We start from the raw sequence: 22,615 nt of genomic DNA on the forward strand, positions 1-22,615 counted from the left end.
TTAAAAGCTATTTATGACAACTCCACAGCCAATATCATACTGAATGGGCAAAAACTGGAAGCATTCCCTTTGAAAACCGGCACAAGACAAGGATGCCCTCTCTCACCACTGCTATTCAACATAGTATTGGAAGTTCTGGCCAGGGCAATCAGGCAAGAGAAAGAAATAAAGGGTATTCAAACAGGAAGAGAGGAAGTCAAATTTGTCTCTGTTTGCAGATGACATGATTGTATATTTAGAAAACCCCATTGTCTCAGCTCAAAATCTCCTTAGGCTGATAAGCAACTTCAGCAAAGTCTCATGATACAAAATCAAAGTGCAAAAATCACAAGCATTCCTATACACCAATAATAGAGAGCCAAATCATGAGTCAACTCCCATTCACAGTTGCTACCAAGACAATAAAATAAAATACCTAGGAATACAACTTACAAGGGATGTGAGGAACCTCTTCAAGGAAAACTACAAACCACTGCTCAAGGAAATAAGAGGGGACACAAACAAATAGAAAAACATTCCATGCTCACGGATAGGAAGAATCAATATCATGAAAATGGCCATACTGCCCAAAGTAATTTATAGATTCAATGCTATCCCCATAAAGTTACCATTGACTTTCTTCACAGAATCAGAAAAAAACTACTTTAAATTTCATATGGAACTAAAGAGCCTGCAGAGTCAAGATAATCCTAAGCAAAAAGAACAAATCTGGAGGCATCATGCTACCTAACTTCAAACTATACTACAAGGCTACAGTAACCAAAACAGCATGGTACTGGTACTGAAGCAGATATATAGACCAATGGAACAGAACAGAGGCCTCAGAAATAACACCACACACCTACAACCATCTGATCTTTGACAAACTTGACAAAAACAAGCAATGGGGAAAGGATTTGCTACTTAATAAATGGTGTGGGGAAAACTGGCTAGCCACATGCAGAAAACTGAAACTGGACCCCTTCCTTACACCTTATACAAAAATTAACTTAAGATGGATTAAAGACTTAAATGTAAGACCTAAAACCATAAAAACCCTAGAATAAAGCCTCGGCAATACCATTCAGGACGTAGGCATGGGCAAAGACTTCGTGTCTAAAACACCAAAAGCAATGGCAACAAAAGCCAAAATAGACAAAGGGATCTAATTAAACCAAAGAGTTTCTGCACAGCAAAAGAAACTATCATCAGAATGAACAGGCAACCTACAAAGAAAATTTTTGCAATCTATCCATCTGACAAAGGGCTAATATCCAGAATCTGCAAGGAACTTAAACAAACTTACAACAACAAAAAAAATACCATCAAAAAGTGGATGAAGGATATGAACAGACATTTCCCAAAAGAAGACATTTATGCAACCAACAAACATATGAAAAAAAGCTGATTATCACTGGTCATTAGAGAAATGCAAATCAAAACCACAATGACATACCATCTCATGCCAGTTAGAATGGCGATCATTAAAAAGCCAGGAAACAACAGATACTGGAAAGGATGTGGAGAAATAGGAATGCTTTTACACTGTTGGTGGGAGTATAAATTACTTCAACCATTGTGGAAGACAGTGTGGCAATTCCTCAAGGATCTAGAACCAGAAATACCATTTGACTCAGCAATCCCATTACTGGATATATACCCAAAGGATTATAAATCATTCTACTATAAAGACACATGCACACATGTGTTTATTGTGACACTGTTCACAATAGCAAAGATTTGGAACCAACCCGAATGCCCATCCATGATAGACTGGATAAAGAAAATGTGGCACATATACACCATGGAATACTATGCAGCCATAAAGAAAGGATGAGTTCATGTTCTTTGCAGGGACATGGATGATGATGGGAACCATCATTCTCAGCAAACTAACACTGCATGTTCTCACTCATAAGTGGGAGTTGAACAATGAGAACACATGGACACAGGGAGAGGAACATCACACACTGGGCCTGTAGGGGGTAAGGGCCTGGGGAAGGGATAGAATTAGGAGCAGTACCTAACGTAGATGACGGATTGATGGGTGCTGCAAACCACCATGACAAGTGTATACCTATGTAACAAACCTGCACGTTCTGCACATGTATCCCAGAACTTAAAGTATTAAAAAAAAAAAAAAAATTAGCCAGGCGTGGTGGTGGGCGTCTGTAGTCCCAGCTACTCGGGAGGCTGAGGCAGGAGAATGGCGTGAACTCAGGAGGCGGAGCTTAACAGTGAGCCGAGATCCGGCCACTGCACTCCAGCCTGGGCGACAGAGCGAGACTCTGTCTCAAAAAAAAAAAAGAAAAGAAAAGAAAATGTGGCACATATACACCATGGAATACTATGCAGCCATAAAGAAAGGATGAGTTCATGTTCTTTGCAGGGACATGGATGATGATGGGAACCATCATTCTCAGCAAACTAACACTGCATGTTCTCACTCATAAGTGGGAGTTGAACAATGAGAACACATGGACACAGGGAGAGGAACATCACACACTGGGCCTGTAGGGGGTAAGGGCCTGGGGAAGGGATAGAATTAGGAGCAGTACCTAACGTAGATGACGGATTGATGGGTGCTGCAAACCACCATGACAAGTGTATACCTATGTAACAAACTTGCACGTTCTTCACATGTATCCCAGAACTTAAAGTATTAAAAAAAAAAAAAAATTAGCCAGGCGTGGTGGTGCACACCTGTCATCCCAGCTACTCAGGAGGCTGAGGTAGGAGAATTGCTTGAACCCGGGAGGCAGAAGTTGCAACACGGCACTCCAGCCTTGGTGACAGAGCAAGACTGTCTCAAAAAAAAACCAAAAACAAAAAAAACCTAGCCTGGGCAACATGGCAAAACCTTGTCCCCACAAAAAATACAAAATATTAGCCAGGCAAGGTGGTACAAACCTGTAATCTCAACTACCTGGGAGGGTGAGGTAAGTAGGATCACTTGAGCCTGGGAAGTCAAGGCTGCAGTGAGCTGTGATGGCTCACTACACTCCAGCCTGGGCAACAGAGTGAGCCCCTGTCTCAAAGAAAAATAAAAAAGTTTTTTATTTTAACATGAAGTGTAAAGTACACTCCATGCTCTCTGAGAACTCATGGGTTGCAGAGAGAGGTGGTTTACCTAACAAGCCCACTATACAAAACAGGAGTTAAAGGAGGCTCTGAAGAGCCCTGCAGGCTACTTCATGGTCGACGTGGACTTTCTCAGAGTTCTACAGGAACACCACAGGCACGGCAGCAGTCACAGGTGTCCCCAGCCCTGCCCTCTTCCTATGCTTCTATAACCTGCACTGCCCCTGATTTCTGCCTGAAGCAGCAACTGCGGCAGCTGATTTGGACCATGGTAGCTCTGCAAGTTTTCTTCAAGTAAATGCTTCCCCAGTGGTCCAGCAGCCCTAAGTCCCCAAACCCACAGGAGATTTGTAAAAGGTTGTTACTGTCACAACCATTCTAGTTCTGAAGGTAGAGAGTGGGTTTGTGGGTGCTCATTTTACTATTACACTGCATGTCTTATATATTATGTTTTTATTTATCAAGCATTACACAGTATGTATGTATGTATATATATGTATGTACATATGTATGTATTTATTTATTTATTTTGAGATGGAGTCTCTGGTGCCCAGGCTGGAGTCCAGTAGCGTGATCTCAGCTCACTGCAACCTCCACCTCTCAGGTTCAAGCGATTCTCCTCTAAAGTAGCCTTTAGAGACTACTTCAGCCTCTAAAGTAGCTGGGATTACAGGAGCACACCACCACACCCAGCTAATATTTTTGTATTTTTTGTAGAGACGGGGTTTCACTATGTTGGCCAGGCTGATCTCAAACTCCTGGTCCCAAGCAATCGATCCACCTTGGCCTCCCAAAGTGCTGGGATTACAGGCATGAGCCACCACCACATCTATCCCAGCATCGTTTTAATTGTTTTAAATTGTTTTAAATGCCAATAACTATAGCCAAAGGAGTTGTTTGCAAAGTTCTAAGGAATTTTGCAAAGGATACTGTTGGCACTGGAGCTCTCATGGCTGATCCTCCTGCCTGTCAATCAACTCCTGCTTGTAGCCTGCGTCAGATGATGGTCATGTCAGCTGTCCCTGCCGCAAGGACGAGTGAGACAGATTCTGTTCCTGCTGAAGTCCTGCTTCCTGGGCCCATCAGTAGATACTTGTGGAGAGGCTTGGCTGCCTTCCCTAATTGAAATCCCCTACTCTTACTATACCTGCTGTTACATTTCTGTTTCAGGGATGTTTTAGATTTTCCCATTTCTATGTGTTTTCACTGGCAACTCACTAAGGTCACATCCTCCAACTCTTGCTTTCACCTTTTTGGTCCCAAAGAAGGAAACCTCAAGAATGCTGTCACTGATGGTGAAGAGATGTCCACAGATGACAACTATGAGGCAGCCCTAGAGAAATGCTAGTCCTAAGTGAAGCTTTAAGATGGAGGGCCACCTCCAGAAGAGTCAATTAATGAATGGAACTGAAAGGTTGTCGGATGTGACTGACCGTAATGAAGAAATTTTACTATTCTGTTGCAAAGTTGGGGGCTCAAATAAGAGCTACACAGAAAAACAAGCAGATGAACATATTGAGGCAATTAACTTCCAGGAAAAGGCAAAAACGTTGTGTAAGAAAGAAAATTTACAGAGTGGCCCAGCTGTTAATAACGAATTAATCAAAAGTTATGATTTACTTTCTTCAGTGAATGGGTAATAATGGTGGTAGTAGTGATACGAGAGAGCTAACTCATCATTTTCCAGAGTAAGAAGTCAGTAGATGTCTACATTTAATAATAAAAGAACAGGAGAAAGATATGGCAATATGAGTATGCTATTTACAAAGATGAAGATGTGGGTTAACCCAGAAAAAACAGCTAAGAAACAGGAATGGGAGTGGAAAATGGGGAGGTAAGAGACTGTTGTCTTTCATCATAAGCCTCATAGTAATGACTTTTTAAAATTAAAACTTTGAGATAATTTCACATGCAGTTCTAAGAAATGACACACAGAAATCCCAGGTACCCTTAACACAGTTTCCCCCAACAGTAACATCTTGCTAAATGCTAGTACAATATCACACCAGGGTATCCATATTAATAGAGTCAAGATAGACAACATTTCCATCCCTAGAATAATCTGTTACCCTTTTAGATTCACACCCACTTACCTTCCATCCTATGCCATCCCTTGGCAACTACTGATCTGTTCTCCATTTTTGTAATTTTGTCATTTCAAGAGCATTTTGTAAATAGAATAATCCATCTTTTGGGAATGGTTTTTTTCACTCAACATAATTCTCTAAATGTTCATCAAGGTTACTGCATGTATTAATAATTTGATCCTTTTTATTGCTGAGTAGTATTCCATGTGTGTATTACAGTTTATTCAACCATTCATCTGTGAAGGATATCTGTGCTGTTTCTAGTTTCTGGTTGGTATAAATAAAGCTGCTATAAACATTCAGGTACTTTTTTGTATTTCTCTGGGATAAATGCCCAGGATTACAATTGGTGGGTTAAATGGTAGGTACATATTTAGTTTCTTTAAAAGGAACTGCCAAACGGTTTTTCAGGGTGGATGTACCATTTTACATGCCCACTAGCAATGTATATATGTGGTCCATTTTCTCTGCATCCCCACTAGCAGCTGTCACTATTTTTTATTTTAGCCTCCCTGATTTATGTGTGGTGATACATCATTGTGGTTTTAATTTGCATTCTTCTAATAGCTAGTGATGTTGAACATCTTTTCATGTGCTTATTTGCCATTTGTACGTCCTTTTTGGTGAAATGCCTTTTGTCCATTTTCTAATTGGAATTTTTTTATTGTTGAGTTTTGAGAATTCTTTATACATTCTAGACACAAGGCCTTAATTGGATATGTGGCTTGTAAATATTTTTTCCCCATCCAAAACTTGTCTTTTTATCCTCTTAACAAGGTCATTTACAAAGCAAAAGTTTTCCATTTTGATGAAATTCAATTGATCAGTTTTCCCATTTCTGAATTGAGCTTTTGGTGTCAAGTCTAAGAACTTCTTGATTAATTCTGGATCCCAAAGATTTTGGTTATTTTCTAAAAGTTTTATAGCTTTACATTTTAAGTATGTAGTCCATTTTTAGTTCATTTTTGTACAAGGTATAAGACTTGGGTCAATATTCATTTTTATGTGTGTCCACTTTCTCCATCACCATTTGGTGAAAAGGCTAGCTTTCCTCCATTGAATCGCTTTTGCATCTTTGTCAAAAATCAGTTGTATTTGTGTGGATCAATTTCCGGGTTCTCTTTTGTTCCACTGGTCTATGTGTCTATCCCTCTGCCAATACCACACAGTCTTGATTACTGTAGCTGTAATATCTTAACATCAAGTAGACTGATCCCTCCCACTTTATTCTTTTTTCAACATTGTTTTAACTATTCTAGTTTTTCTTTACACATAAACTTCAGAATAATCTTGTTTGTATACAAAAATATCTTGTTGAGATTTTGGTAGAAATTACATTAAGCCTGTTAATTTTAATAAAATTGAGGGAGAATCAACATCTTTACCATGTTGAGTGTTTCAATCCATGAACATGGTTTCTCCATTTATTTAGATCTTTATCAGCATTGCATAGTTCTCAGCATGTAAATCCTATACATGGTTTTTAGACTGACACCTATTTCTTTTTTTAAGTGGTTGTAATTGGTATTGTATTTCTAATTTGTGTTCACACATTCATTGCTAATAATAGAATTTTTGTCTGTAGAGCTTGTATCTTGTGTCCTTGCTGGACTCATTTATTAGTTACTTGTTTAAAAATACATTCTCTGGAATTTTCTACATTGATAATCATATCATCTGCAAATAGGAACCATTTTGTTTCTTCCTTTCCAATCTGTATTTCCTTTTCATGCCTTATTACACTGGCTAGAACTTTCAGCATTATTTTGAAGAGTGGTAAAATCAGACATCCTTGACTTGTTCTCAATCTTAGGCAGAAAGCATTCAGTTTTCACCATTAGGCATAAAATGTTAGGTGTAGGTGTTTGCTGGATGCTCTTTATCAAGTTGAGGCAGTCTCCCCCATTCCTATTTTTCTGCGTTTTTATCATGAATGGTTGTTGGATTTTGTCACGTGCTTTGCTGCATCAATTGATATGACAACATTTTTCTCCTTTAGTCTGACAATGTGGTGGGTTAGACTGATTGTCAAATATGAAGTCTGGGATTCCTAGAATAAACCCCACTTGCTCATGAGGTATTGTTTTTTTATAGGTTGCTGAATTCCAGTTGCTAATGTTTTGTTAGGGGTTTTTGTGTGAATATTCACAAGGGATATTGATCTGTAATTTTCTTTGTATTATCTTTGAGTTTGTATTAAGGTAATACAAGTATCATAAAACGATTTGGGAAGTGTTTCCCTTTCTTCTGTTTCCTGGAAGACTACAGAATTGGTGTTATTTGGTAAGAATTCTCCAGTAAAACCATCTAGGCCTGATATTTTTGGGATTTTAAAATTAAGAACCTAATTTCCTTAATAGTTATAGACACTCAGATGATCTATTTCATATTGGATGAGCTACGGTAGGTTTTCAAGAAATTGATGTTTCAACTAGTTTGTCAACTTATGTGCATAGAGTTGTTTGTAGCATTCTCTTATTATCCTTTTGATGTCTGCAGAGTCAAGTGATCTCCTGTTTCATTCCTCATATTGGTAATTTGTCTTCTTTGTGAGTCTTACCAAATGTTTTTCCAATTTTAATTTTTCCAAATAACAAGCTATTTCATTGGTTTTCTCTAATGCTTTTGCTTCAATTTTAGTTTCTGCTCCTATCTTTATTTCTGTCTTTTGGCCTGCTTTCAGTTAATTTTGTTTTTGTTTTTGAGAGTTTCACTCTGTCACCCAGGCTGGAGTGCAATGGCACAATCTCAGCTCACCGCGACCTCCATCTCCCATGTTCAAGCAATTCTCCTGCCTCAGCTTCCCAAGTAGCTGGGATTACAGGCATGCGTAATCACGCCTAGCTAATTTTTGTATTTTTAGTAGAGACGGGGTTTCACCAGGTTGGACAGGCTGGTCTCAAACTCCCGATTTCAGGTGATATGCCTGCCTCAGCCTCCCAAAATTCTGGGATTACGGGCATGAGCCACTGCATCCGGCCTTGCTCTCCTTTTTCTAGGTGCTTGAAGTGGGAGCTTAGAGTATTGAGATTTTCCTTTTTCTCCTAAGGTTTGCATTTAGTGCTATAAAGTTCTCTTTCAAACTGCTTTTGCCATATTCCACAAACATTGGTGTTTTATTTTCATTTTCATTCAGTTCATGGTTTTGTTAACTTCCCTTGAGACTTCTTTGACCCATAGATTACTTACATTGTTTTAAGTGTTTGGAGATTTTCCTGTTATCTTTCTGTTGATGATTCCTAGTTTGATTATATTGTGGTCAGAGAAAACTTTAACTTCTTTTATGCTTTTTGAGTTTTGTTTTATGGCCCATGATATGACCTATCTTGGTTTATGTTGTTAGCATTTGAAAGATACATGAATGTTGCTGTTATTGGATGGCTTATCCTATACATGTTAGATCTTATTGGCCGATAGTAGTGAGTTCTTCTATATTCTTGATGTTATGTTTAATTCTATTGATTGCTGAAAGAGAAGTATTATAGTCCTCAAATATAGTTACGGATTTATCAGGTTTTTTTTTCTCCACATATTTTGCTGCTCTGTTGTTTGGTGCATACACATTTAGGATTCCTATGTCTTCCTCATGGACTGACCCTTTCATCATTATATGTTCCTCTTTGGTATTTTCTTTGCTCTGAAATCTATTTTGATATTAGTATAGCCCATTACTGTTTTCTTTTAATGTTTACCTGATATGTACCTTTCCATACTTCTTCCAGCTTGCCTTTATTGTTAAGTGAGCTTCTTGTAGACAGTATACAGTTGGGTCATGTTTCTTGATCCATTCTGCCAGCATCTTTTAATTAGTATACACCATTTCTATTAATGCAATTATTGATATGTTAGCATCTAAGTCTCCCATTTTCCATTTACCTTTGTTCTGTTGTTTCTGTGTTCTTTTTCCTGCCTTATCCTAAGTTACTTTTTGAGAATTCTCAACATTTTTGAGAATTTCATTTTGATTTATCTGTAATGATTTTGTACATACATCTTTGTATACTTTTTTCAGTAGTTGTACTAGGAAGTTCATTATATATTCATAACATCACAGTCTACTATTGTCATTTTACCAGTTTGAGTGAAATGTAGAAAACCTATATTCCTATAGGTTCTTTTACTCTTACCTGTTTATAATTGTTTTAAATATTTCCTCTGTATACATTTTGAACCACCTCAGGCAGTGTTATAATTTTTGTTTCAACTATCAAATGTAATTTAGAAAACTCAAGATGAGAAGGAAATCCTACTTACCCATACTTTTGCTTACCATGTTTTTTGGGTGGTTTTTTTTTTCCTTCCTGATGTTCCAACTTTCCTTCTATCATTATTTCCTTTCCACCTAGGGAACTTCCTTTACTACCATTCAATTAAGGTAGGTGTGCTGGCAATGAATTCTCTGCTCTCCCTAAACCCCTCCTGTCCATCTGTCTGCGATCCAGTGGTGGCCCAAAAAACTATCAAAATATAGATGTGGATGCCACTCCGAAAGTAGGTCAGAACTAATGGAATTATTCTTTTAGAATACAAAGGGCTGAGGAGAAAGGGCATTACAATTTATCAGTGAGACAACAGGGGTGGGAAAGGTTTGAAGAAGTGATGGAAATGTCCTCAGCTTTGAGACTGCCATTTGTAGGAGAGTTGTGATGTGGGAGGAGATGGAATTAAGCACAAAGAATTAAGGGTCAAGAGCAGAAGGCAGAGAAACACAAAACTGCCCTTTCTCCTGAAGTGCTCCACAAAGGAATGCTTTTCCTTTTTCTCAACTGAATGCTAACCTACTATCCTCTTCAAGTTCTGGCCTAAAATACTCTAAATTTCAGGTTAGCAAACAGGTGAGAAGAAATCTCTCAGCCCGATAAACTCTCTGAAACTCACGTCAGCAAGCTTAGAAATCAAATGTTGATGTGGTCATGTTATATACAAGCCATTGCCATAGAAGCAACTTACCTGACCACCACTCCCCTCCCATTGACCCCCATTTCACAGAGAAGGCAGATGGAAGAGAAACAGCTTTCCTTATCCCTTAGCTGGGCAATGAAAGGGTCTCCAATTTCTAATTTGTACCTCTCCTTTAAGCATCCTGGTTCTCATAATCCCCTAGCACCCATCTCTCTGATCACCATCACTCCACCTTCTCCTTTTAAAAATGAGAAAAGAATGGGGATTGTTATTCCAGGGTCATATTTTAAATGTCACATTTCCCCTTTCAATGGTCACAAGGCAATAAAGGAAAATGCTGACCTAAAGTTTGAAAATTCTCTAAGTGATTAGAAACTCTTTCCAGATCCAAGACATCCACAAGCTTAAGAAAAAGAATGAGCACATAATGATTTAGTTGGCTTTCTCTTTTAATCAAAAACATACTTTGTTACAGAGTTCTCAAGAAAGGTTCAACTATTTTTTAGCCACAGACTTTAACCAGGCAAAAGTATACAGAAAGCCACAAACGAACTCCTGGGACTTTCAACTGACCAGTTGTCCCAAAAGCAGAAGCTAAGAGTGGCTCTTCTCTGGCTTCTGGCATAGCTGCATTCCTCTGAATTTAGGGGAGGAAACAGTTGGGAAATACCACAACCAAATCTGTCCCCAACCCCCAACTCAATTCTTCTAAACTGGGCTCTGCAGCCCACCAGGTTTTCATCATCTATAAGCATTCACACTTTTCCCTTAAATCACGTGTCCAATGCATTGAATAGAGCTCAATACTTGAAGAAAGTTTGCCAACTCCATGTATAGTCTTAATCAATCCAAGCCCATGAGTCCTTCTATCAATGACAAGCAGCCTTTGCAACAGCAGCTGGTTTCATCGCTTCCTCTCCAGCTACCACAAAGCTGGCCTCTACCAGGACTCCCCAAACCCCCACCCTCAACCTGGCCCCAAGGAAGGTTCCCAGGTCCTTGAAAATACCAAGTTCATTAATTGTACTCATCCAAGGTAGACTAGAAGAGAGCTCTGAATGATCCAGCCAAAAGTCACTTAATCAAAATGGACCTAAAAAGAGCCAAGAATAAAGTTAATAATCATCTACTGGTATTGTTTTCTTGAGTCATATAAACCAGTTTAATTGACGTGGTTCAGGGGAATTTCCTTGTTTTGAGCATAATATCACTAGGCATTAACAAGAGGTTTTAAATCCATTTTCACTGAAAAAAAAAAAAAAATTACCAGCACCCATCACTTAGGAGGGTGGTGTCACACACACCAACTCGAAAGCTAGAATGTCATGACTCAAAGAAAGCCTTAATAAACTCTGACCAGAGATGACAGAAAAATGAAAGCTTTTCCCTCTCAGGGGTGTGTGTGTGTGTGTGTTTGTAAAGTGTTTATTGCAGCTGCTAAGGTGGTGCTAGGCCTTTGGTTAAAATTAAGTCTTAAGGGCATACTATGTAACTTTTTGTCCATAGAAGAACAGTAATAAAATATCAAGCCCAGTCTCCTTTGAATAACATGGAAATAAGTAAAAAGCCCCCTCAAACAGCAGAACAAAGATAAGGAAGAAATCCAAAACTGCTACAAGGTAGCCAAGGTCACTTAGAATTTCAGAGCTGGAATAATCAATCTACTCCAACTCCCTCATTTTACAGATGAGGCAGCTAAGGCCCAGAGAAGATAAATGACTTGCCCAAAGGTCACACATCAAATTCGTGGCAGAGGGCAAACTACAGAGTGTAACTGTCTGGCCCAACCCAGAGCCATTATTTTCAGGTTGAACAAGAACACTGGCTCTGGACCTATTGAGAAAGCATTTAAATAAACAGTGTAAAAAGTATCCACATCAACAAAGAGAAATGATTGTCTTCACCAAAGGTTTTCCTTAGTCCTTATTACATTAAAAAAAAAAAAAAAGGAAAAGAAGTTTCATTCATTCATTCAAGTCTGATGTTAAAAGTCCCTGAAAACACTAACAATTACTTTAGCTACTCCTTGGGGCAGGATGTCAGACCCTCAATTCTCAAAAAGGCACCTATAGGTCAAAAATATCTGTACAGGAGTAAGGCCAGAGGGCAGGGCTTAAAAGGGGACACCAAAACAAAACAAATGGCCTTAGTTTCCCAAGGTTTGTTTTGTTTTGTTGTGTGTTGTTTGCTGGTGTCCTCCAGGCAATGGTATTGCCTCTGGCTACTGATGCTAATTTAGTAACCCTTGTAACCCCAGTTTTTGTAAGAGCAGCATTCAAGTGGAAGCAATGAAACCTTTCAAAATATGATTCTAAGGGGGAAAATATGAATATGACTCACTTCTCTCTATCTCAACTACCTGAAACTCAGCAAGAATCAGGAAGCACTCTAAGCTACATCAAACTGGTATCAAATGCCAATGCAATGAGGTCCTTTTCAGCACTTCACAAATGTCTTGGGTCCTGTCCCAGAGTTTGTACTTGTGTTTTAAAGAAAGTTCTACTAAGTTTGGTTATCTGGTTTCCTTGCCTAAGCAGTCAGAAATGAAGAATCAGAAAGAGAAGAAGAAAATGCTAAAAGGAGACACACTAACACCCACATATGAATGGTAGCTATCAGAGAGGGAAGAGACCAGGAGGGGAGAAGCGGGTTAAAAAAAAAACAAAACTAAAAATTAAAAGCATAGCTGTCTGAGACCATTTAGTAAAGGCAACACAGTCCTGCCTGTTTTAGAAGCCCCTGAAGTCCACGAAGATAGCCAAGCACAAAAAGAAATGTTACATGTAGTATATCCTGATATGCATATTAAATAACTCCACCAAAAAAAGGCTAAAATTAAAACATTTTACTGCTTAAATAAGGCAATTCTGGATTATGTGGAAAATTTCATTCCACAGTGATTCCAGATAAACAAGATAAGCAACCTAGCAGCACTGGGACAACTGCTAGGGATAAGGCTGGGCCTAGGATGCCACTTTGCAGATGAATGAGGCCATGGACTTTTTACATACTTCTTGGTATATTCAAAGAAATTACTTAGTTATCACAGAAAAAAAAATGGAAAGGCTTGCACAAGATTCTCATAGCCTATTCTCTATAGTCTTTGCAAAAGAGGATATAAGATTATTTAGATAGCTATCTGCAACAAGATGGATTCTGCCTTTAAGAAAAAAAAAAAAAAGCATTTGTTTAAGCTGAGTGTACACCACCTACAAAATAATTGTTAACTGGCTTTAGAGGTAATTGCTTTCATATACTCATTTACCTCAGTAACCTAAATTTACCATTTTCCCAATCTGCTATCATTAAATAAAATGCCAATAAAATTGGCAATAATGAAGGGAGCAAACTAGAAACTGTCAACAAAAAGAATTCTGTTCCACTCAGAGAATAAAACTGCTTCTCCCAAAAGGCTCTCAGAAAGGGTGTGAACTAATATGACTCTGTATAAAATAGTAACTATTAACCAGTTACCATCAAACCAGGCACAGAAACATTTCTTTACCATTTTATTCTTTAACCTCCATAGACACTTAAGGAGCATTATAGTAAAATGTAAAATTTTCCTTCCCCAGATGACCACAGTCAAAGATACCTGCAACTCACCTTCCTACAATTAGCAATAAACTAAAAATAATAAGATATATATCATCTGGGAGACAGGACATTTTATTTTGCCTTCAAAACTTGTATTACAAACACCCCCCCTTTACACATCACACCCTGCCCCACAAAAATGGATTTTAAGTCTGAAATGCAGCACAGCTAATATGAGTTCCATTTACTTGGATGTCTCAAGTATGGCTCTCCTTAAGCCAGACCATGCAACCTGTAAATCTGCACTGTTCACAGGAGGAATGGGATAGGCAACCTAGTTAGTGGTTACAGCAATACAAATGAGCCATGTTTCTGGAAAAAGCAAGGTTATATGGCAGTGATTTATTGTCATTATCTTTGTATACCAGGGGCAGTAAACTATTAAAAATGAGACAGACCATATCCCACAAAAGGATCTACTCCCCGGAAAACAAAGGCAACACCATGAAGGATTTCCTTTGATAATGAACTGAAAGGCACTGGACAAACGTGGAACGAGGTCTTACGGTGGGTGAACATGGCTCATCTCTCATTCAGCTTGCACTGAAATTCAACATTTTGAGTCTTTGAGATATGAATTAGCTAGAGAAAACCCACCCAGAACCATATCCTCATAATTTTACCCTTAAAGTAGACATAAAATTTTAAACCTGTGAGAATCTTTAGTCTTATTCATCAAAGATGACTACCACTAAGAAATAGAAATATAGATTAACAACCAAGCTCTCAGGAATAGCTGATCATAACATACTAGATGTTTTCTCAAAAGCATGTGAGTAAATCTAGTACAAATATAAGCACTTAACAACTAGAAGTATTTCCATACTTTATGGCTCTTAGTAGAAAGAAACCAAGACAGGTGGCTTGGCTCCAAAGAGATACTTCTTAACAAATATTTTCCACATACTTTCCCCAGATGATTAAACATGAAAACTTTCCTTAAAGTAGAAAAGGGAGCAATGAGGCCACCACCACCACAGGTACAGCGGTGGCTCACGCATGTAATCCCAGCACTTTGGGAGGCCGAGGTGGGCAGATCACTTGAGGTCAGGAGCTTGAGACCAGCCTGGCCAACATGGCAAAACCCCGTCTCTACTAAAACTACAAAAATTAGCCAGGCATAGTGGTGGGCACCTGTAATCCCAGCTACCAGGGAGGCTGAGGCAGGAGAATCAGTTGAACCTGGGAAGTTGAAGTTGCAGTGAGCTGAAATCATACCACTGCACTCCCGCCCGGGCAACACAGCAAGACTCCATCTCAAAAAAAAAAAAAAAAAAAAAAAAAAGATGCAATGAATTATATCAATGTATGATTAAAGTTTTAATCAAATCATCTGGATTTTTAAAAATCTGTCATTCTAAAACTCACTCCTATTCCTCATTCACAGTAAAATGGACCTAAAGTTAGCAATTTCTAGAGAAGATGTCTTTTTATAAAACTGCCAATAAAATTTAAATCACCAAACTTTTACAGAAGACAATTAGGCTTTTACTGAAAGAATTTGTAAGTACTCAAGAGTACAAATGAGTTGGTAGATAAGTTATTTAAAAACAAAGGTCATGTAACTTGGATCAAGATCTATGTTTAAATCACAGAAATAAGCAAACTCAGTGGTTTCCAGGATGGTCTATTTAAAAGACCTTCTGAGCAAGGCAGTAGAAGCTGTGTTCATTCCAGACGATATAAGGAGGTCTATCATCACACAAGTGTTTCTATAGCTAAAAGTCCTCCAGGCAAGAGTAGAAGCATCTGAAAGATAATCCTTGATTTTATTTCACACTATTTATCCTGTAGACAATCTATTTATCATCTTGTAGACAATCAGGCCTATTTCTGCTATAGTAAAATAAAAATTCAAAAAATAACCAACTCTACACATGATACACAATGTCCATGGGGAAGTCCTGGTAGAGCGTGAGGGAAAAAAACAAAGCTGCCCAATAAAACTGGCTGTTGCCTGTCATTTAGTAGAAGGTACCTCACCACTGAGATTGGACTCAAAAGTGCAAAAGAAAAAAAATCTTAAAAATCAAACCTAGAATTCAACTTTGTATGTTGAGATTCAGTTTTATTTATGCTACCAGCTAGGTAAAAAGCATACATATTGTGTCTGTGGTACAGTCAATACATCTGCAACTTTTCTACTTAAATTCTCTATACAAAGTCACTGCCAATTGATACGATCATTGATGGCAAAGGGCTTAGAATAACCAAAAGATATAAAAAAGTTTGCAGTCTTGCCCCAAGATACAAAAACTGAATTTTAAACAATATCATAACATACATGATTTAAACATTATACCAAAAAAAGTCACATCAAATCAAGTACAAAAATATCCAAACTACCTATTGTGAACTGTAATGTTTCCATTATTCTGCACAGTATTTAACATAGAATTTAGCAGTTTCCAAAATATTCATTATTTAGTTTAAGCATTGCCACCTTTGCAGAACAGTGAGATATTAGATAGAGTGACGCTGCTTTTAGTGTTTTAAAAAATACAAAATCTTTCCCTATGAATGAAGGAAAAGAAATTCCTCTTTTAGGCTTCTTAGCAACCAACCTTGTGCCTAGAAATACAGAAGAACACAACTACTGTTTCACAGGGGAAAAGTATACTTCTTGATAAACAGTCATCTATTAGGAATAACAAATGTAATTTTAAATGACTTTTTTTGTCTGGTAATTTTAAGGGATTCTCAATATACACACAGATTTGAGTTTTTTGCCTTAGCAAAAATAAAACTGAGGTTGCAAGACAATCTGAATTGAAATCATCTTCACTAATATAACTTGCAAAAAATATTTTGGATGAAAGATTACAATACATTATTAACTTACTTTTTAAACACAGAGTAAAGTTACTCTTGGTAAAATTAACTCACCCACATGGCATATTATTTTTGAAATTATGTTCAACAATAACAACTTGTACACAAAATAACATAGGTGAATTAACTTTGAGAACTTCTCTGCCTTTAAAATCAGCAATACTGGATTTATTCTGTAGAATGATATACGTATCAATGTTCTGCAGATAAAAGACTCTAAGACGTTTTAAAGGGCTAAATTTTCTAGCACTGGAATGATTCCTTCATACATAACAGGTGAAGAATTAATAAGAATGTGTTTCTCCTAATCTTCAAGCTCTGAGCCATGCCTGAAAAGTTCTAAATAGGAAAAAAAAAAAAATTGTTTTAATCCAGTTTCTGTCTGCTAGGAGCAAGGCAGCAAACACATTTTCAACCCTTTATGAAAAGATAAAGCAGAACAAAAGTGAAATATATCTTCAGATTATAAACAGGATTGTATTTTGTAGTCCACCATCCTGATAAGGTTAAGGGCCCCAACGGTAAAAGACCTCAGTCTAAAGGTTGTGGGTCTGCAATCGGCATGGTGTGAAGTACTTCATCTAGGAGCTGGAGGGCCCGGTGTAAGTGAATTTCAATCCAGCAAGGTGTTTCTTTGATGCTCTGTCTTGGGTAATCTGGTCCCCAGCCTTTCACAAAACTCATCCTGAGTATGCATAAGCGACGAAGGTCATCAACACCGATTCCAGCAGCAGCTGACAGACCTAACAGAAAAGATTTGGAAGACATTAGAGGGACAGGGTGATCTCTTCCATCCTCCCTATATTCTAAATTAATCAAGTGACCAGCTTTCTGTATTTCATTCTCCTCAGCATATAACTTTCTCTGCTAAAGTGCCAAGAAGTAACAGTAGATCTAAACGTTATCAACAAGTTGAACACTTTTGGTTAAGGAACTTTACATTCCACATGTGTCTTCTAGCTACAACCAATTATAAAGTAAATTACCACAATCCACCAGCACCTCACCTATTTTTCTCTTTAGAAGTGGAGGTGAAGGGATAAGAAACAACTTGTTTTTAAGAGATAGTGCGTGTCCACAGGTTGCTTCTAAAAACCTTACTGTCTGAACAGCCTAGTTCAGTATAAGATACAACTAATAATGAAGCAGTTAATATTCTTAGTTCCACTAGGACCTCTTAGATGACCGAGATGAAGTCTCTCTCTCAATTTCAAAGTGTAACAGAGTAATACACTATTACTCAGTGGTGGCAACTGATGAGAATGTGAAATTTAATAATAGTTCTGGATTCTTCAGTAAAAGCACGTTTATAACACTGAAACTAGCAAATTAATGGTTTAGATCCCCAAATTTTAAAAAATCAAATTATCTCAATGAATATGCCTCATCTACCTGTAAATTGTAAACTCCTGAACATAAGTCACAATGGAGACTGCATCTAATTTTCCAGTCAGAACATACAGTCATATAGTCCATCTGCATTCATCAATATTACAACGAAACTAATGGGAGGAATTTGCATGTACTGTAGAGAAACCTGCAGGGCCACTGCAGTTTTCTTAGCCAGTGTGATTTGCTTACCACACTGAAGAGGTTAAGAACAGGGGTTGAATGAATCACTAGTTATGCCTTCAGACGTGGAAGATGGGTGCCACGTGTTTCCATCATAAAAGTCTATAGTCAGGAGTTTAACTCTGCAGTAAAAAATTCCCCATCAGTGTGAAACCTGGCACACAGTTCAATTTTACCCTAAAATTAAAAAAAAGTCTACAAGTTATCAAAATACCACCCTCACTTAGTTTTCTCTCCACGTTTAGCACACTTTAAAAAAAAATTGGCAAGGTGTCCAATTCTGAAATTGAAATATGCTTTCCTTACTAGAATAATGCCAAGCACTTTGGTGATTACAACCCACCCTGGCTGGTGAGGCAGGAATTATAATAAGCATCAACAAAAAAGGAGGAGATGGAACAGTATAATATAATATAATCATCCCCTTTCTCCTTTATCCCATACTCCATTTTTGATACAAAAAGAATGCAAACAGGGTCATAGGCAAAAAGCAACTATTATAGAAGAACAGATTTCACCAATTCAAAAATGTTATCGTCCCAGTAAAAAGAACTTTAATTTCTATTATTGCTCAAAGAAACTAATCAACTGAGTAAATCAAGATAAAAATTTCAACTATTACACCTTAAAAAAAAAAAAAAATCAAAAGCATACTTACTGATAGCTGGAGCTATTCCACCTACTGATCCCGGGCCAGGGATGTTTCCTGCCACGGCTGCTGCCTGGGCAGCTGCTGCAGCTTGTGCAGTGGCCGCCTGCTGCTGCATCTGTCGATGACACTGACGCAAATCAAAGACCTTTTAAGAAAAAACATTTCATGAGTCCATAAAGAAAAATTCCATACATCAAAAACCAATGCCGCACTCAGTTTCATTTTACCTCTCACACGAAAATAATTAATTAAAACATGTAAACTTTTATGTACATTGTGATTGGTCTAAAACTAGTTAGGAAAGGTGGCTTGGAGCTGACCAAGAAGATCATGTCAACATCATGATGGCTTTGGCTGCCTCTGTATCTTTTATCTAAGATGTTCAATGTGGGTCAGCTGTTACTGTCCTTGTGAAAATCTGTGTAAAATGAACAACTAAGAAGTCCCCCTCCCCGTTTTATAACCAAACTGCTGAATTTTCCTTAGGCTGGAGTTGATAGCTTTGCTCGCCTGGCCAACTTGTTGTCTTATTTTTATTTGGAGGAGTTTAACAAAATGGCACTGTCACTATATAAGAGACATCAACATTTTTCAGAGATGCGTGCTTTAGCAAATAGAAGCAAAATAATATCCAGGACTTGCTTTAAAATACTTAAGAAACAAAAAAAAAAAAAGACTAGATCAAACAAATATAAAATCATAACTACTTAATCCGCAGGATGGGTATATGGAATTTCATTAGTTTCTCTTTATATTTGTTTGAAAACGTTCATAATTTTTAAAGAAAAAAAAGTCCAGTTTTAAATCCCATCACTGATATCTACTAATTATATGGGTTGAGTTTCTTTTATCTATAAAATTGGAATGCTAAGTGTACATACTCTCATGAGGTTGTTGCAAAATTGGCATAGTATACAGTTACTTATTTTGTTTTTAGCCTCCCCTGTAATCATTTATCTTTCAGGATGAGTTAAGAAGTTAATAAATAATTTTACTTTTATCAACCAAGTGAAGAACTGGCAAAGTAAGGAAGGGGCTGCCATATCTACCCTTATATTCATGAAAAGTACTGGAATTTTTTTTTAATATGGAACAAATTACAGATAATAAATCACATCTTTTTTTCTGGGGAAAAAATCTTCCTAAAATATTTGCTTATTTGCATTTTTAAAAAGCACTAGAAGATTACACAAAAAGAATTTGTAGGAAAGGAGGACAAGGACAGGGTAGAATCGAGGCTGCTCAATGTCCACTGTTTTTAAATCACTTTAATTTCTGAACCATGTGGCTATACTCCCTATTCTAAAAGGACATGAATATTTTTTAAAGTCCTATTATGTACATACGGGGCCCAATATAAGCAAGCATAATTAATCTTGAAAATAAGAGAAATCTGAGAATGCATAATTTATTAGTTGATAAACAATAGTTTTTGAACTTAAACCATAATTTTCAGATGCTTGAAAAAATTCTATCTTCAACCGTGGTATTTACATGAACCACAAAACATACAATAATATGCTCTCTCCAAATAACAAATCGCATTCCTACTTACTCCTATTTCTCTACTCAGTGTCCACCTCCTCAAAAAACCTTTCCCAATTAGCACCAGTGAAGGATAACAGTCAGACTACCCCATTCTTTGAAGAGATACGAATGTGTCAAATATACATGTATGTATTTCCTGCACTATTAGGTCCTAAAATACTTTAATAAAGAAAGCAATGATAGGGGCATTGTGGCAGATGCCTGTAATCTCAGCACTTTGGGAGGTCCAGGTGGGAGGATCACTTGAGCCCAGGAGTTTAAGACCAGTCAAGACCCCATCTCCACACAAAAAATTAAAATTTAAAAGAAAGAAAGCATGACAAAGTCAGGTTCCAGAAATCAGAAAGCCCACAATACCCAGAAGTGAAATCACTACTTTCTCGGCATTACCCAGTACAGAACAAAACAGAGACTCAAACATTTGAAAAGGTAAATAGCTCTACAACCACTTTTTTAAAGAAGTAAATTAATGAACTTTACTTTTTAGAGCAGTTTTAGGTTCACAGCACAATTGAGCAAAAAGTACAGAGTCCCTGTCCCCACATACAACCTTCCCCCACTATCAACATTCCCACTACAGTGGCACAATTGTTACAATCAACGAATTTATGCTGACACATCATTATCACCCAAAATCCAGTTTACATAAGGGTTCACTCTTGGTGTTATACATTCTATGGGTTTGTACACATTTATGATGCTGAATATCTTTTCATATGCTTGTTTGCCATATGTGTATCTTCTTTGGTGAGGTGTTTGTTCACGTCTTTTGCCCTTTTTTTGTTAAAATGGGGTCTTGCTATGTTGCCCAAGCTGGTCTTGAACTCCTGGGCTCAAGCAATCCTCCTGCCTTGACCTCCCAAAGTGCTGGGATTACAGGAGTTAATCACTATGCCCAGTCTATTCTGCCCATTTTTTAACTGCATTGTTTATTTTATTGTTGAGTTTTAAGAGTTCTTTGTAATTTTTGGATAACAGACCTTTATTAGATGTGTCTTTTGCAAATATTTTCACCCAGTCTGTGCCTTGTCTTCTTGTTCTCTGACCCTGTCTTTCACAGAGCAGAAGTGTTTCATTTCAATGAAGTCAGGCCTATCAATTCTTTCCTTCATGGATCACACCTTTGATGTTGTATCTTACAAGTTCTCGCTTTTTCTCTTGGCTGGGCACAGTGGCTCACATCTGTAATCCCAGCACTTTGGGAGGCCATGGCAGGCAGATCACTTGAGGTCAGGAGTTCCTGACCAGCCTGGCCAACATGGTGAAACCCTGTCTCTACTAAAAATGCAAAAATTAGCCAGGCGTGGTGGCGCAAGCTTGTAATCCCAAATACTTGGGAGGCTGAGACAGGAGAATCCCTTGAACCTGAGAGGCAGAGGTTGCAGTGAGCCGAGATGGCGCCACTGCACTCCAACCTGGGCAACAGAGCGAGAATCCGCCTCAAAAAAAAAAAAAAAAAGTTGTCACTTTTCTCTCATATTATCTTCTAGAGGTTTTATAGTTTTCTGTTTTACATTTAGGTCTCTACAACCACTTTTTTAAAATCATCACTAACCAAGTATGGTATCTATATATAATGTTATTTGGGAGTGGGGAATAAAACTTAATTATAATATCCAAGATTCAAGTATGCCTTTAACATTAACACTCCCCCACCCCCACCATGAGTCATTTAAAAAAATAACCAAGTAATATGTCACACATAGGCTCTCTCCAATGTGTTGCACATAATCGCGATTAGGATTGTTTCAGCCTGAATCTATGCAAACGTCAGCAGCACATATTATAGGTTACCCACACGGATTAAACTTTATGACCTGCATCTGCAGATGTAGTAAAAATGATTCATTAGGCACCTCAGCAAACCTCCCTTCCACAGATTATTTACTTAATTATAGCACTCAAACCAGAAGACCTAAAATTATTCAGTTAGGCTCACTACTAACTAAAACCTGAGTTGCCTCCTGACTTCACACTGTAACTAATCCATTGATAACTGATACCATAACAGATTCCATTTGTTACACTAGATGATAAAAATTACAGCTATTATTGAAATGCTACCGTCTTCCTTTCATAATTTGACTAAATTGTTGACAAAGGCAGTTCAAAGTAACCAAAGGCTTAAAATATTCTTTTTGGCTCAGATCCAAAAAATATTTCTGACCACCATTCCTGAGCTAATTTCTGCTTTAATTTACTTAACCATGTTTTGTGAATTTATTACAAACCCATTACTTAACAAAGACGCATGCCTCATAAAGATCACTGTCGGCCGGGCACGGTGGCTCAAGCCTGTAATCCCAGCACTTTGGGAGGCCGAGACGGGCGGATCACGAGGTCAGGAGATCGAGACCATCCTGGC

At 37.7% G+C, this 22,615-nt stretch overlaps 1 protein-coding gene across 1 annotated transcript in view; it reads right to left on the reverse strand.

Annotated features, from left to right (window-relative positions):
* Positions 1-15,397: 15,397 nt before the first annotated feature.
* The window catches only part of SMAD4 (SMAD family member 4), a 109,432-nt gene continuing 102,214 nt past the window's right edge, over positions 15,398-22,615 (reverse strand). The window contains exons 12-13 of the mRNA XM_011928762.1: positions 18,709-18,847; positions 15,398-17,221 (exon numbers count right to left, since the gene is read on the reverse strand). Coding sequence (XP_011784152.1) covers positions 17,010-17,221; positions 18,709-18,847 — 351 coding nt within the window. The 3' untranslated portion in view covers positions 15,398-17,009. The remainder of the gene's footprint in view (positions 17,222-18,708; positions 18,848-22,615) is intronic.

The sequence above is a fragment of the Colobus angolensis genome, unplaced genomic scaffold (assembly GCF_000951035.1).
Source record: "Colobus angolensis palliatus isolate OR3802 unplaced genomic scaffold, Cang.pa_1.0 Scaffold8, whole genome shotgun sequence".
Taxonomy (NCBI): Eukaryota; Metazoa; Chordata; class Mammalia; order Primates; family Cercopithecidae; genus Colobus; species Colobus angolensis.